This window comes from Marmota marmota, unplaced genomic scaffold (genome assembly GCF_001458135.2).
Source record: "Marmota marmota marmota unplaced genomic scaffold, marMar, whole genome shotgun sequence".
Lineage (NCBI taxonomy): Eukaryota > Metazoa > Chordata > Mammalia > Rodentia > Sciuridae > Marmota > Marmota marmota.
Genome location: NW_025999999.1, coordinates 18621717 through 18638373, shown reverse-complemented (window position 1 = coordinate 18638373; position 16657 = coordinate 18621717). Strand labels below are relative to the sequence as shown.

At 33.0% G+C, this 16657-nt stretch overlaps 1 protein-coding gene across 8 annotated transcripts in view; it reads right to left on the bottom strand.

The window, feature by feature from the left end:
- Atrnl1 (attractin like 1) overlaps nt 1-16657 on the bottom strand; it is a 708669-nt gene that overhangs the window by 533562 nt on the left and 158450 nt on the right. For all 8 annotated transcript variants that reach the window (XR_007349210.1, XR_007349211.1, XM_048807394.1 and 5 more), the window contains 2 exons: nt 12840-13058; nt 1878-2015 (listed from right to left, as the gene is read on the bottom strand). Coding sequence is in view for 6 of the 8 variants with exons in the window: in XM_048807394.1 (XP_048663351.1) it covers nt 1878-2015; nt 12840-13058 (357 nt within the window). In the remaining 2 variants the exon portion in view is untranslated. The remainder of the gene's footprint in view (nt 1-1877; nt 2016-12839; nt 13059-16657) is intronic.

The following is a 16657-nucleotide window of genomic DNA, read 5'->3' as shown; positions in this document are numbered from 1 at the left end:
CCACTGTCATATATAAATTTAAAAAATAAATATATTAGGTAAAGTAGAGCACAAAACCCTAATGGACATAGGCCTTAAAACAACTTGGAAAGTATATATGAAATCATTTTTATAAAAGTAAAACATACACAACTATTTATTAAATACATGAGCATCTATAGATATAAATTATAATTTGAATTAAGACATCTCATATTATATTTTTATTAAAATGGTGAAAATAATATATTACTATATATAAACCATCTATCTGAAATATACTTATCTTCTAGTAAAAATTCTTAGCTATAGAAATTTCAGTAGCAGAAAAGAGGATATATCCAAATCCTTGGACTTTTAAGTTGATACACATAAATAACAAAATACTATGACTGCAGTAGATCATGACTAAATCTCATGGATTCCACGGTGCCCACAATGACAGTACCTTGTGTATCCACTGGACACAGCACTAAGCTATGGCTTTTGTCTAAGAGCTTCTGGACCTTCCCTGTACCCATTAATGTAGCAACTACACTGAGGTGATAGCAAGGCCTAAGAATCAGACATGTTACTTATTTGTGCATTTGTGTTCTTATGTAAAACAGGGATAAAATAACACTAGCCATACAATTTCTTGTAAAGCTAATATGATGTAGCCAACATAAAGTCATTAGTACAGTGCCTAGAACATAGAAAATGCTAATGTCAGCCAATCCAATATCAGTGCTTCAGACAGGCCAGAATATTCCATGTCACAAAACTCCCCTCCACCAAATCTGAGCAATTTTATTAACTCAAAAGCTAAGTCAGTTCGTCACCCACTAGGGTGTCTCAACCCAGAGTGCAAGCAACAGTCACTTGGGAAACTTTGAAAAAGAACCAAGGCCCAAGATTCACCCTATAACCTCAACCCAGATACTGATTTAATAGTTTTAGGGAGTGGTCCAGACATCCATATTTTTAAAGCTAGTGTTATAAACTTATCTAGACCAGGCTGTAGTCCCTCCTGAAGACTGCTTTTCACTGCCAACAACTGAGGTCTTTTCTCTAGACACTATATATGCTATCTCCACTTAGATTAGTTCAAATTTTTTTTTTAAATGGCAAGGTCCAATCTAGAGAGAAAGGCTTACAATAAAATTTCACTTTAAAACAAAATTTAAAAGAAAGGCCATAAAGAAAGCAAAAGAAGCAAACAGGAAGCAGGAGAGAATGGAAGAAATTAGGGTTTACTGAAAAAAAATGTAACAATTTTAGCTAATATTTACACTATTATTTTCATGTGCTAAAATTCCCAAGATCTGTATTCCATATGGTCTCATTTGAGCTTTATGACAATCCAGTGAATTATCATCATATCCCTTTTACATGTGAGGTGAATGAAGCACTGAGAGGTTAATTATTCAAGGTCATACACTGAAACAGTGACAGACTTGAATTTCAGTCCAGGATTGATTCCAAACCCTTCCCCTTAAATGTTATGCTATGCTATACTATCACCCTGTCCAAAAATAAGTCTTACCTGATATGAGGCATATATCTATAACCTTTAATTGATTTTTTATTTCAAAAGTCAAGACAATAATCTACTATTAAAACAAACACATCAGCAATGATAGTTTTTGAATACTGAGATTATAGGTAATTTTATTTATCTGCATTTGATAAATTTCCTATAATGAATATGAATTCATATTTTGAAGTAAAAATTATCTTTAAAACAAGCTTATCACAGAATTTTTATAGTTCCCAAAGTCCGTGACAAATCTATATTACCCTCCAGAAATACTGAAACTGAATAAAGAATTATTCTTTAGTGATACATAGAATCACCACAAGGGGCAACTCTTTCTCAATTTTCTTTTCATTCGTAAAAATACATGAAAAATATGTACCTGTGCACTGTCCTCCATTGGTTGGATCTCCATAATAACCCGGCATGCAGTCTTGACACTGTTTTCCTGTGGTGAGATTTTTACAGTGTTCACACACATTGTTATTGATGCAAGTGCTGTGTCCATTACACTGGCAAGCTAAAGAAAAATAGTAAAAGTATTACAAATATCTATATAACGAGAGCTAGCTTAATAGCTAAAAAGACAGGAATTTATTTTAAAAATCTGAATCCCAGCAAACTCCAATGGTCATTTTCCAAGTTTTTTTAAATGCATAACACCTGTGCCTCGCAAATATTAACAAGACAATATAAACAATGGATTCTATGCAGAAATTTTACCTTATCTTCTATAAAATGCAGACATAATATGCAACATAAAAATTATAACTAAGGAGGTAATGTTTTTAACATTTTCCTTAAAAGTCCTTATGAATGCTTTCTAGTAAGTCACAAAAACACAAACTAAATAATATAGCTTTATAAAGGATGTTAAATGCATCTTAATTACATTTACAGTTGAAAAGAATAAAACAAACAGAAAATTATACAATAATAGATTCTTCAAGAAAATAAATTAGTACTAAAATGAACAAAAAAATCACTTTTAAATTAATTTGCACAAATGGTATCTTTTTGAGGCTAGAAAAGTTTTAAAGCTTGTGTTTACTAAAATTCTATTTGAATTTGAATTAAACAGCATAGGATTTATAAGCTCTTTTTGTTGTCTTCATAAATGAGACTTAGTCTGTTTGAACATTGATATAACAACAGAATCCAAAAATTTCAGATTGAATAAAAGTTGATACATAAAAACATATATTCTTAAAACATATTTGGGGCACTATATTAACTTAGTTTGGAAATTATCTGCCCAATCAACATCATGTCACCCTCATAAACATTTTCCCTTGTTATAATATAAAATGCATTATGAAATAATTAAGAGAAAATTTAGTATCAAATGAAAATGTTACATAACAATGATACAAAAAATACTACTTTTAGAATAGTCAGTTTTATTTTTGAATATAGAAATATGCCTTTGAAAAAGTCAATGATGGTTACCTTATTCTAGTAAGATGTTTCTACATCAACAGTTTTTAAAAAGAAATTTATATAATTTTTATAAGAACAATGATATTATTAAAAGCTTTTGTTTTTAGTGTTATGCTTAAAAGATTAAGTTACTGCTTCATAAAAAATTTATTACTAATTAATTTACTCAGTAGAAAACAAAATTTATTGAGTGCCCACTACATGTACTTAAAGATCCAAAATAAGGAATGGAGTACGGTAAGTACTTTATGAAATTTCTGTCCACATGAAGAAATCACCAGGAAAAAAAACAAACTCCTTTAACTATGAATAAGGGGGATGAATTTAACTCCCAACATCTAACATTTTCCTCATAGATTATCACTAATAATAATAAAATTTGCCAACAACAATAGGAATTTGGGTAGGATGACAGACAAACAAAATTAGACAAGAGTAACCCATGCTACCTCTTACACTAGTAAGAGGTAGGGTTGCATACGCCTGTAATACCAGTAGCTGGGGAGGCTGAGGCAGTAGGATTTCAGGTTTGAAGCCAGCCTCAGCAACTCAACAAGGCCCTAAGCAACTGAGACCCTGTCTCTAATAAAATATTAAAAAGTGCTGAGGATGTGGCTCAGTGGTTATGCACTCCTAGGTTCAACCCCCTGTACCTAAATAAATAACCCGATACAATACTATTCAACCTTCCCTTCTAGAATGTTGGATGAATACCTAATAGTTCTTGCAGAATACATTTTTACTTTACAGGTTCTAATACCAACCTGTGAAACACAAATAAAACTGAAGAGAAGTCATCAATTCTATTTTGTTTAAATTTTAAAACCATCCCAGATGGCTTCTCATTTATGGATACACAAACAGAAAAATATCAAAATAAAACATAATGACAAATTCAGCATATGATATGCAAATAAAGTACACAGTTTGGGAAAATGTTTACCCTCTAAAACAGATGTGCAACTTTAAAAAATATCTTCTTGACATTCTCAATAAATTTAAAAAATGTATACACATAAATTCAAGGTAAAGATTTACCCAACAGCATTTTCAACATAGGCTACCTTAAAAGAAATGAGAATTATCAGGTGCTAAAAATGAAGCAGGAATTTAAAGCAAGAATAGTAAAGCTTAAACAAGCAACAGGAAGCATGGGCTTTAAATCCAGCAAGGCCAGGAGATGTCACTGCTGGCATACTCAAGGATTGGAGCTAAACCGAACATGTTCATAAAGTGAAGCCATGAACTGCAGCCCCTATGTGTGAAAAAAAGTACTAAAACACATCATGAACCAAAAAAGCAGAAAAGAACCTGAAGTCTACTGAAGTATGTGCATGAAAGCAAAAAGACACTTGTTAAAAACTTAAAGCCCATGGGACATATTATGTGTTGGGTGGAAATCCACAGTAAAGGAGCTCTAAAATCAAACCTCAATATAAAAATTCTTTGCAAGAAGAAATTTCTCATAGGCCTTAGGAAAAAGGTAGAAATGGCCGGTTAAGACAATTCCACAGCTCAGGACACATAAATATTCCACAGGACATGGACTAAAACCTTTTTTTGTAAAGAAATAGATAGTAAATATTTTAGGTTTTGCAAGCCATATAGCCTCTGTCATAAATACTCATCTCTGCCACTCTCTATAGTACAAAAACAACAAAATTAGACAGAGGACCAGATTTGACCTCCCAACCTTGGTTTGCCAATATCTATCAAGGAAAACATCACTTACTGAGTTAAATCTCACAATGAAAAACTACAACAGACCATAAAGAAGAATCAGGAGTAAAAAGGAATGAATAATAAAACTGAAAAATGCCATTCCAACCACAGAAGTAAAAGAGAGAATAGAAGATAATAAAAATATTTACAATAATTAAAGATAAAAATTTTAAACATGTTTAAAGAAATAAAGTAAGGCATAAATATAATGTCATCAAATAAAGAATATGAAAAAAATACATAGAAATTATTAAACAAGAAAATTATAAAGTTGAAAAGTACAATAACTAAAATTTTTTAAAAATACACTAGACATACTTAACCACATATCTAAACAGGCAGAAGAAAGAATTAGCAAACTTAAAGATGGATCAATGTAGATTATAATCTGAAATACAGAGAGAAAAAAATGAAGATGGATTAACAGAGCATAAGAATGCATAACATCATTAGGTGCACCAACAGGGGGCTTTGGGAGCGAAGACAGAAAAGATGCCAAAATTACTTGAAGAAATAATCTCTACAACTCCTCAAATTCAATAAACAACACGAATCTACATATCCAAGAAGATTAACAAATTCTAAACAGGATAAACACAAAAGATTCACAAACAGATGCATTATAATAAAAATGATGAAAGTCAGGGAGAAAATCTTGACAGCAGCAAGAGAATTCACTGTGAGGAGGTCCACCTCTCAAGAAATATTACAGGACCTCTATAAGAGATACCAAGAGACCATAGAGCCCTTCAATGTCATACAAAAAAATAAAGAGCACTGGTAATAGTAACTATTTAAAATATAAGAGTAAAAATTCATATCTCTTCTTTTTTCTGTTACCTGATTTTATATATATATATATATGTAAATTTATATATTTTATACATAACATTAAAATATAAATTATATATAACATCATACATAAAAGTAAAGGCTAAATGCTTTCTATTTACACCTGAAGTCCACCCTCACTAATTCTGTTCCATGTTTTACTACGGTTTCTAGCCAGTGCAATAAGAACAAAAGTAAAATGCATGACTTGGAAAGGAAAAAAAAAAAACAACCCAACAACCCTACTTATTGCTATGTAACTTTAAGAAAATCCTTTAAAATATCTGCAAGAAAAGCTACTAGAGTACAAATAAACAATATAATAAAGTAAATTGCAGTCCTACAAAATAACAACTAATTGGAAAATTAATCTCTTTAAAATTCCAGGCTTTTTCTCTTGTTTGTTTTTATTGTAGTTTTTTTTTTTTTTTTTTTTTTTTTTTTTTTTTTTTTTTTTTTTTTTTAATTTGCTTTGGTACTAGGGATTGAACTCAGGGAAGCTTTATCACTGAGATACTTTTCCAGTCCTTATCAATTTTAAGATAGGGTCTCACTAAGATGCTGAGAGTCTTGCTAAAATAGCCGAGGCTGAATTCAAATGTGCAATCCCCTTGCCTCAGACTCCCAAGTCTCTAGGATTACCAGCTTGCACAACTCCTTCTGTATAATAATTCCATTTTAGTGTGATAAAGAAATAGGATAAAACATTTTGATAACTGAAAACCATAGAAGCTACCTATGCGGTCTCCCAATGTCCTCCAAAGGAAAAGAAAAAATAAGAATTTTTAAAAGAAAACTTCACCAAAACTACACACCGTCTTTATAATCAGACAACAGAAATGACAGTCTTCAAAACAATTGTAGGTTAAAAAAGAAAAAGACAAATCCAAGGAAGGAATCTCTTTTGCTCCCACACCACTGCAAGGAGATTTGTGGTGTGCTAGGCTTTACCTAGATACACCATGGAAAAGAGAAAAGAGTAGAGCTAGCCTCAAGTCTAAAATTGATACATAGGTCTGTGTCACAAAGAGAAATATTGCAGCAGTCCTTGTAGACCAGGACACCCCCTATAAGGACAAGACTTAAATGTGGGCCCAATTTGAAGGAGCAGTCTCAGGTTTAGTGTCAGGGGACAAATAAAGTACAGGGCACAAAAGGGAAAGGCCTTTTGGTAACTGGCTTTTTGAGGCATAAAAAAATATAGTGAAAAAATTAAATTCTTGCAAAAAATTAAAAAACACCATATTCAGAGTACAGAGCACATATAACCTTAACACTATCACCAAATGTTTACTATCCTGCAGAGGATATTACCACAAACTAGGAATCTTATAAATTAAAACAGTGCCCCAAAAATTTAGTGAATCTATAGTTATTATTTAAAAAATAAGAAACCAGTTCCATCACTCTCTAATCAATGCATATTCCTCTGGAAAATTCAAACACAAAGCAGAAGACTCTAAGCTCTCCAAACAGAATTAAATACAACCAAGCCAACATTAGAGTGTTTAAGAACCCATCTTAAATCAGAAGTTCAAGCATTACAGATAGAATAGATATAAAAGAGAGAAAGAAGAAAACAGAGTTAACTAAACTCTGGTAAGAAATGAGGGGGGAAGTACCTCATTTTATGAAGTACACAAGGAAGAACAGACTCCCCTGAAAGTTTAATGAGGCATTTTAAAAAAGGAGAACAACCAAGAAAGATGTAATAAAGGAAGAAACAAAGATGGGCAGAAATGGAAAAAAATTAATATTTAAAACTATGATTCATAAATACTTCTCAGAAATAAAAGAATTCCCCTGGGCATGCTTCTGATCACTAGCCCCCATCTTCCAAAAGTAATCTCTACCGTGATTTTTTGTTGGTGGCAGTACTTGGAATTGAACTCAGGGGCACTCAACCACTGAGCCACATTCCTTGCCCTATTTTGTATTTTATTTAGAGACAGAGTCTCACTGAGTTGCTTAGCACCTCACCATTGCTGACTGAGGTTGGTTTTGAACTTGCAATCCTCCTGTCTCAGCCTCCTAAACCAATGGGATTACAGGCATGTGCCACCATACCTGGCTCTACCCTGACTTTTCTTTTTTCTTTTTTATTTTTTTCAGTTGTTGATGGACCTTTATTTTATTCATTTATTTATATGTGGTGCTGAGACTCGAACCCAATGACTCACACATGTGAGGCAAGCACTCTACCACTAAGCCACAACCACAGCCCCCTCTACCCTGACTTTTCATCCATCAAATAGTTTTGCCATCTTTGACCTCTAGGTAGACTGATTAATAGACCAAGTCCTGTTTTGTGTCTGGCTTCTTTGTCTCAATGTTACAAATTTGTTCCTGCCATCTTCATTGTTCCAGTATATGGAGTTGTTCCAATTTCTGTATTGATCTGACTCTTAATATTTAAACACCTAGGTGACTTCCAGATTTGATCTACTGAAACCATGCTGCTATGTACATTCTTGTACATCTCTCCTGGAGAGCCTGTGTAACTCTCTGCTGGGTATTAACCTCTAGCAGAGTTGGCAAATGTTTTCTATAAAGGACCAGAGAATAAACATTTCAGATGGTGTGAATACAGTCGCAAATTCCTCCTGTCCTTATTTCCCTCTTCTTTCCACCACTTAAAAATGTAAAATCATCCAGGCTTAGAAGCAATATAAAGTAAAGTCCCAGGCAAATTTTTTACCTGGTGTGCTACACCCAGAATTCCTGGATCACAAGCATACCCTACACAATAGTTCCAAAATATTTACCATTTGGACTTTCAAAACACAGAATATGAAATATCCAATTGTTCCACATTAATGCCAACACTTAAAAATTACCACTTCATTTTAAATATACTTGTAGGTGAGCGGTGACATTTTAATGTGCTTTTAATTTACATTTCTCTCATTACTAAAGAAGTTAAACACCTTATCAATGTATGAGCCTTTTGAATATTGTCTTTGTGATGTACCTGTTCAAGTGTCTTGCCCATATTTCTATTATACATTTTATTACTGGTTTGTGAAAAATCTTAATTCTCGATAAGTTTTATTTGTGAGGTGTATGTATTATAAATACCTTCTCCCATCTTATAGCTTACTCTGTTCACTCTCTCAATGATGCTTTTTCATAAATAGAATTTCTCAATATTTTAGTACACTATATCATAATTTTCCAAATAGTTGATTTTTTGTATCCTGCTTAAAAAAGCATTGCCTACTTCAAAGTTCTTAAAAATGTCATGCTAATGTCATATACCAGAAGTTTCACTGTTTTAGCTTCCACGTTTAGATTCAAAATCTGTATGGAATTAATTTTTCCATATGACATAGGGGTCTAGATACAAATTTCAGAGATCTAATCTAACCCAGCATCATTTATTCAAAAGACCATCCTTGCCTGTTGCATGTCATTGTTTTTTTTCCCCCATATTCTATGGTTTGGATATGTGCCCCCAAAAGTTCATATGCTGGCAGCCTGTTCCTCAGTGTGGTGGTGTTGAGATGATGGAGCCTTTAAGAGGTGTGGCCTACTGGAAGGTAATTAGGGCAGTACCCTTAGAAGGGATCAGTGTAGTTCCCCCAGGACAAAGTTAGTTCTTTCAAGAGAGGATGTTATAAAACAAGGCCACCCAGTGTGCTTGGCTTCTTCTACACACTGCAGTTTCCTTTTCCATTTCTCTGCCACATTGTGATATACCAGAGGCTGAACAGATGGAGCTGCCTGATCTTGAACTTTAAAATTATGAGTTAAATTAATCTCTTTCCTTTATGAAGTACCCAGCTTCATAAAGAACACAAAAAGAACAAAGAAACCATAAGCACAGATGTTCCACGATCATGGTGTGATTACATCCCAATAAATCCATTTTAAGGTTAAAAAAAAAAAGCCTTACTTCAAAAATGCTTTTAATACAACTAACCTACCCAACTTCTCAGCTTAGCAACACTGTACACTGCAGTGTATCAGTGGTTCACCCTAGTGACAGCATGGATGACTGGGAAGTCAGCTCACTGCTGCTGCCCAGCATCACAAGAGTATTGTGCCTATCCCTAGCCTGGAAAAGATTAAAATTAAAAGTAGAGTTTCTACCAAATGCCTATTGCTATCATACCACTGTAAAGTCAAAAAATAGTTATGTAGAACCATGTTAAGTCAAGGACTGTTTTTAATGTGGGCATGTTTTTACAATTTCTATCATTTTTCATGGATTTATCTGTCTGTTCCTGTACCAATTCTACACTGCTTTAACTACTATGGATTCATCATAAGCACTGACAACAGGTAATCATAAAAATTTGTATCTATACTTTTCTATTCTTGCTTTTTGAATGCTCAATGCAAAATTATGATAATACCAGTCACAGAACTCCAGAGACCATCTCTGGATCATTGCTAACTGAAATTTTTTCTTGACAAAGAAGCACTCATTTCTCTTGTCACATATATTATTCCTGCTCGTCCCTTAAAAAAAAATTGCAGAGACTTGTAGGGTTCATATCTTTTTCTTCTGCAATGCCACTGCATGCAGAACAATTATGTCTGACCTAAACACAAATTTCTCGATATTCAAAGAATTTATGAAATCACATGCATTCTTCTAACTCTTGAATTACAAAATTTTCCTAGCAAATCCTATTTTATATTTGAACTGGATGGTAGTAACCGTTCTACCCTTTTCCATTTTCTCCTTCTAAAATTTCTATTAAAAATATTCAGAATTTTTCATTATATCCTCCCTATATTTAACAACCTATTTTCATACTTTGCATCTTGTATTGCTTAAATTAATCTCTTTCCTTTATATATAAGAAATATATATTTCTTCTGAACTCTGAATTTCACTTTCTTCATATTTACCTTCTAGTTTATTAATGATCTCTTCAATTATATCTAATCATCTATTTAATACATCCACTGATGGCTGTCAAAGCTTCTAGACCCTCTCAACAAACAGAGCTAGGAAACAATTGCATGAATACTAACTCATGTACACACACACATATTTACTTCTATGTACTTTTTAAAATAAAAATGAATTCATACTACTCTCTTAGGCTTTTATCTAGCACCAAACAGTTCATTTAGCCTTAACTCTTTGCTTATTTTTAACCTTTTCTCTGAAAGTAAGAAGCCTAGCTCCCATTAAATACAAATTACTTATTTGTTCAAATCCAGTATACAAATAAAGTATTGCTAGAAACTGTTAACTTGTACCTGTGAGAAACACATTTACCAGAGTACAGTGTATTTATGTTTGGGTTTCTCCTTTTAGTATCAAAACACTGTTTTTCCAAAAGTTAAGTAAGTCATTTTTTTGTGAGATTATGGCATTTGCAATAATATGGGTAGATTCAATTCTCACAATTTACATTTCAAACCTGGGATCCCCTAACTTCATGGTTAACTTATTTTTAAATTTGTGATATGCAGCAAGAATTTGGAGGGGGGTGGATAGTCATAGGGATCAAACACAGAGCTTTGAACATGCTAGGCAAGTGCTCTATCACTGATAGAGTTTGGATTTGATATGTCCCCCAAAAGCTAATGTATAAGACAATACAAGAACATTCAGAAGTGAAAGTATCTGGTTATAAGAGCCTTAATTAATTCCTTGATGAGATTAACTGAGTGGTAACTAAAGGCAGGTAGGGTGTGGCTGGAGGAGATGGGCATTGGGGAAGTAGTGGGTATATACTTTGTATCTGGCAAGTGGGGTCTCTCTGCTTTCTGATCATCATGTGAGCTGCTTCCCTTTACCACACTCTTCCACATGATATTCTGCCTCACCTCAAGCCCCCAGGAAAAAACTTGCTGTGTATGGACTATGACCTCTGAAACCATGAGCTCCAAATAAACTTTACCTCCTCTAAAATTGTTCAGTTCAGGTCTTTTAGTCACAGCAGTGAAAAGGCTGACTATAACAACTACTGAGCTACATCCCTAGCATAAAGCATGGATTTGATAAATGCATAGAGTTACATATCTACTATCTCAGTAACATACCCCCAGAAGTTCTGTACCTCATAATTTCACAGTGATGTCTCCTTAAAATCAATCCTTAACACTACTCCTAGCAAATAACTGATTAATTTTTCATCCACATACTTTCGTCTGTTTCAAATTGTCTTCTAAATGAAATAATACAAACTGTAGTCATTGGATCAAGCTTATTCCTTTAAGCAAAATACATTTATGATTCATCTATCTTTTTCTGTGAATCAATAGTTTGATCCATGTTATTGTTTTTTATATATATATAACATAGTCTTTGTATAGGGTACTGTTACAATATGTGCCACATTCTCTTGGTTCATCTGGTCTCAGTACTGTACATTGTCAGTGTCTCATCTAAGGCATGTTCTGCAGCATCTCTCTATTTTCTCCTCAGGGTTTTCACTTGTGCCAGGGGAAGTTATTGGTCAGACATGCTGATATACTTCTGAACTAGCAGGGAATTAACATCTACAAGAACATTGCTTAACCAGTGGGGGATAGGAGGCAGTGGTTATATGCCCCAGCCTCCCAGTACCTCAGTGGGATTAATTTTGAGGAGCATTCGACATAGTTCTTTGTAAGTCCTTGGTGGGTCTGAGTCCCAGTTTCCCAGTGTGGTAACCAGATTCATAATGTACATATTATTAGTTTTCTGGTTACTTTTTGAAACTCTCTTCATTCCCTCACTATGCCTCCTAAAATCATCTCCCAAATAAATCACCTCACCCAACTACCTTTGTCAGGCTGTTACCTCTTCTGGACCACTCTTTACCCAATTAACCCTGTGATTTGTTCCCTCATCTACTTCAGGTGTTTATTTCACTTTTTAGTGTGGTATTTTCTCAATCTACTTTAAATAGCAAGCCTCATCCTCTTCTTTCCTTTATTTAGATACTAGCACTTACCACTATTCTAACTTCATTGTATGAAATTAATTTTATGAATTTTAATTAAAATGAGTTACATAAATGCAATGATTTCAGTCTAATTCGTTAATCTTTGTGACTTTAATACCTAAAATACTCTTTAGCACAAGTAGGCACTCTATAAAAATGTCTGAATAAATTAATTTTCAAGAAGATTGATTATATTTAGCATAAGTATTGATTTCCTATGAAGTAAGCCCCTGAAAAATTACATTTAATTCTTCAAAATTGATTAGTAATGAATACCACTGGCAGCTTTCAAAATAAGGCCAGATGACTCACAGATGTTACAGGCAACACTACAATACTTACCATAAAGTTTCAGTGTGTATACTGAATTTCTAGAGAACTCTAAGATATACAATGGTATGAACAATATTGGTTCATTCAAGGATAAACTGTAATTATTTTCATCACATTTTGATTACCTGGACACTGAATAAAGGACCACTCATAGTTTCTTTCTTTAGGGCACAGACTGCTGTCAAGTACCATCTCACTACTGTGAATCCCAGCAGGCTTCACTGGTCCCCGTGAAGACCCTTCAATGCAGTGTCCTCGTCCTGTATTACTAGGATCATTGCACCAGCCACATCCAGGCTGTTCTAAACACTGTCCACAGGTTCTCAATCCGGAACAATTCTGAGCTGTGTGATAGAAACATTAAAAAATATGTTATGTGACTTTATAGTCAAATAGAATTGTAAGCTAAAGGAAAAATAAACTTAATTATGAAAAAAGATAGTGTCATCAATTATAGTTAATGAAGTTAATGTATTTTTGCACTAGTATCTATGAGATAGGAATTGGCAAGCAAATAAAATATATATAATGAACAAAGACGAGATAAATGAACTGAATTGGGCAATTTTTTTAAAGGGGGATGATAATCATGACATGGAGAAAAATGAAGTCAAAACTTAGAGACTCCTGAGGACCTTCTCACTATTAATACTTTTCAGGAGCTGATCCAGGTGCCTACAAATGAGCTGTACCATTGTCTGTGATACAGAGCTGTGTTAGCCACCCCTATTATACATTCTACGGGTCCTTCAATGAGAACCTCTGCACTTTCCCCTTGGACATCAAGTATAAGTGATGCCTGCCCATTCCCTGAGATTCCTGAACCCCATTTAGACTGCTTCACAAAACCAATGCTCTTCCCAAGGGTCCAAAATACTAATATTTGCTTATATAAATAAACTCAATTTCACCCCAAGAGCACACCGAGTGGGAACAAAGGAACCTAATACTTGCTTCAGTAACAACCAGCTATGTGCACTCTTTCAGGGCTGCAGGATATCTCTCCAAGACTGATTTGCTGAAGCTCAACTTTTTGAGGTATAACCTATGAGACTTGCTACACTTACTATTGTTGTGATGTCATGAAAGTCTGACATCATCATATTCATAATCATTGCTATGTGATGCTTTAAGCTTTAATCCCAGCATCCTATACTGGGCTGAAATATTCTGTAATTCTTTTATTTTTACTTTGCTATGACTGGTATACTTTATTTGAGAATTGTTTATCTATTAAAAAAATAGTGATATACATTTAAAGCACCATGAATGATGTTTTCTATCGCTTGCTAGAAAAGTCCAGAGGGGGGAAAAACAAGGTAAATTTCTGGCAGACTCAGTTTCATTAGTGTAGTATTAACAACTTAGCTGGCACTCAGTGTTTAACATTGCTGAAAGAAAAATGTTCCTCAGATTACTATAAATAGGAATGGTGTGGGTTTCTTGATGAATATCAGGAACTCATTATGGTAGCTGTGTATACACACTAGAACATTAAAGATCTGAAGAATTTATCAATGATGATATTCTTTTTTGTGAATTCTTTTCTTTTATCCAATCTCAAGAGATTGGATAAAAGAAGATAGAGAGTAAGTACTACCTCTTATATTTCCTTAATAAGAAATAAAAAAGAAAGACTACTCTGAGTCATTGAACACAAACAGCTATTGTTAACCTTGTAGACAAATAATTCATTAGTATGAAGAGTTTTCCCTTTGAAATTCACATTTCTTCCAACAGTGCCCAGTAGTGAATGACACTTCATTTAGAAGAAAAATGAACATTTCATATCCTGCCATCCCTCCTTAGTTTATGTGGTTTGAAATATTTCTCTTATGTCTATGTACTTAGTCCATGGTACTATTAACTGGTTTACTCCCATTGTCCTCAAAACTATATTGGCTTGCTGTATAATTCATAGGACATAATGCAAAAATCAAATTAGTTATGGTATGTTCACATTCCAATTATTTACTATCATGTGATGGTTTGCAGTAAAATTTACCTAGGTCTTACGCAGAATAAATTTGATTTCTAATATACTATAGCCTATGCGTATTTCCTAGGAAAACAAATTTTATCTTAGAATTATTTTTAAGGAAAGAGGATCATTAAGATATCTTAGCATTACAGACAAATTAAATTATTCTCAATACAACACTCCTGCTAGTGCTTTCTAAACAGGTAGGGAAATCTTAGGTTAAAGAATCCTGGGTTTCTTGCCCTGAATGACAAACTATTAATCTTTTAGTTTTGTTTATCTAATCAATTTTAGGATTTAAGGACAAGTTATAAAATGTCATGTTCAAAGCAACATCTAAGTCTCTTGGATTTCATTTTCAATATAAAACTATTGAATAGGGTAATGTTGGTTTCATTTTGGTTCAGGAATGGAAAATAACATGTACTGTTGAAAAACTTTTTTTTAAAAAAATCATTTTTTTAGTATTTAATAATGACTCAAAAACTAACAGATTTTTGTTTTATATTTTTCTTACAGATAAATAGTATTACAGCACAAATTGGGTGTCAACATACTTTATATACAAACAGAAATATGAAAAATCATGGTATATATTGTGTAATAAGAATGGTAATGCAGGGGCTGGTGTTGTGGCTCAGAGGTAGAGCGCTCACCTAGCATGCATGAGGCACTGGGTTTGATCCTCAGCACACATAAAAAAAATAAAATAAAGATTTGTGTTCACCTATAACTAAAAAATAAATGTTTTTAAAAAAGAATTGTAATGCATTCCGCTGTCATTTTTTTTTAATCAAAAAAAAAAAAACAGTATTACAGGAAAGGTTATATATGCTGTGCTATTGTCCTTAATGTTATGGATAGTGTAGAGACTATACTTGAATTAAAGAACATTAAATCAATCATTTTATTTTATTTATTTGGGGGGCTTTTAATGTCAAATTATAAAATATTCATTGTGATTTTTTTTAAATGTGTAAGGATTGGAAAAATCAATCCACAAGAAAACTGTCATCAAATTTAAGAAATGACTGCCTTTAATTGTAAAGAAATATCAAGTTTTAAATTAGACAAGTAAATAAAATCTACCAAATACTAAAAGAAATACAAATTTTTGCCAAGCACAGTGGCACACTCCTGTAATCCCAGAAGCTAGGGAGACTGAAAGCAAAAGGATAGAGAGTTCAAAGCCAGTCTCAGCAACTTAACAAGGCCCTAAGCAACTTAGCAACACCCTGCTAAGTGGTTAAGTACCCTAGGTTCAATCCCCGGAACCAAGAAAAAAGAAATACAGATTTGTGAAAAATATATTCTCAAGTTTCTTATTATTCTAGTTTTACTATTTCACTTTGGTTTCATTTTCATTTGAACTTCTATATATTAAAAACTAAATCTTCTATTATTACTTTAAATAATGCCCTTAGAAATTCATTTTCACAAATAAAGCATCTATTTTAAAGCTATCAATTATTAATAATCCTACTTATTAACAAAGCTTTCTCAGAAGCCGTTAGGCAAAATTAATCTTGAAATATATTTCCTTTCTTCAATTTGTGAATTTTAAACATTGATGCCGCAATATGGTAACTGGAGAATATTGCTAAATTCACATTTGCCTCTCATTTCCAAAGATGAGTTTCCCTTAAGTTCCTTTTACCAGAAAACCAATCACTGACACAGTTTTCTAAAAGCAACATGAAACTTAGACCTTTTCTAAAATAATGCTTTATTTGAAACTATAAATATTTTTTAAAGATTACTATAAATGTTAAATAATCAGGCATGTATAGTAGAAAATGATAATATAAATCTATTATATATAATTAATCATAAAAAGATACAAAGCTAGGGATAGCGATATAGCTCGGTTGGTAAAGTGCTTGCCCCCCATGCACAAACCCCTGGGTTCAATCCCCAGCACCACAAAAAATAAATAAATAAATAAATATATATATATATATA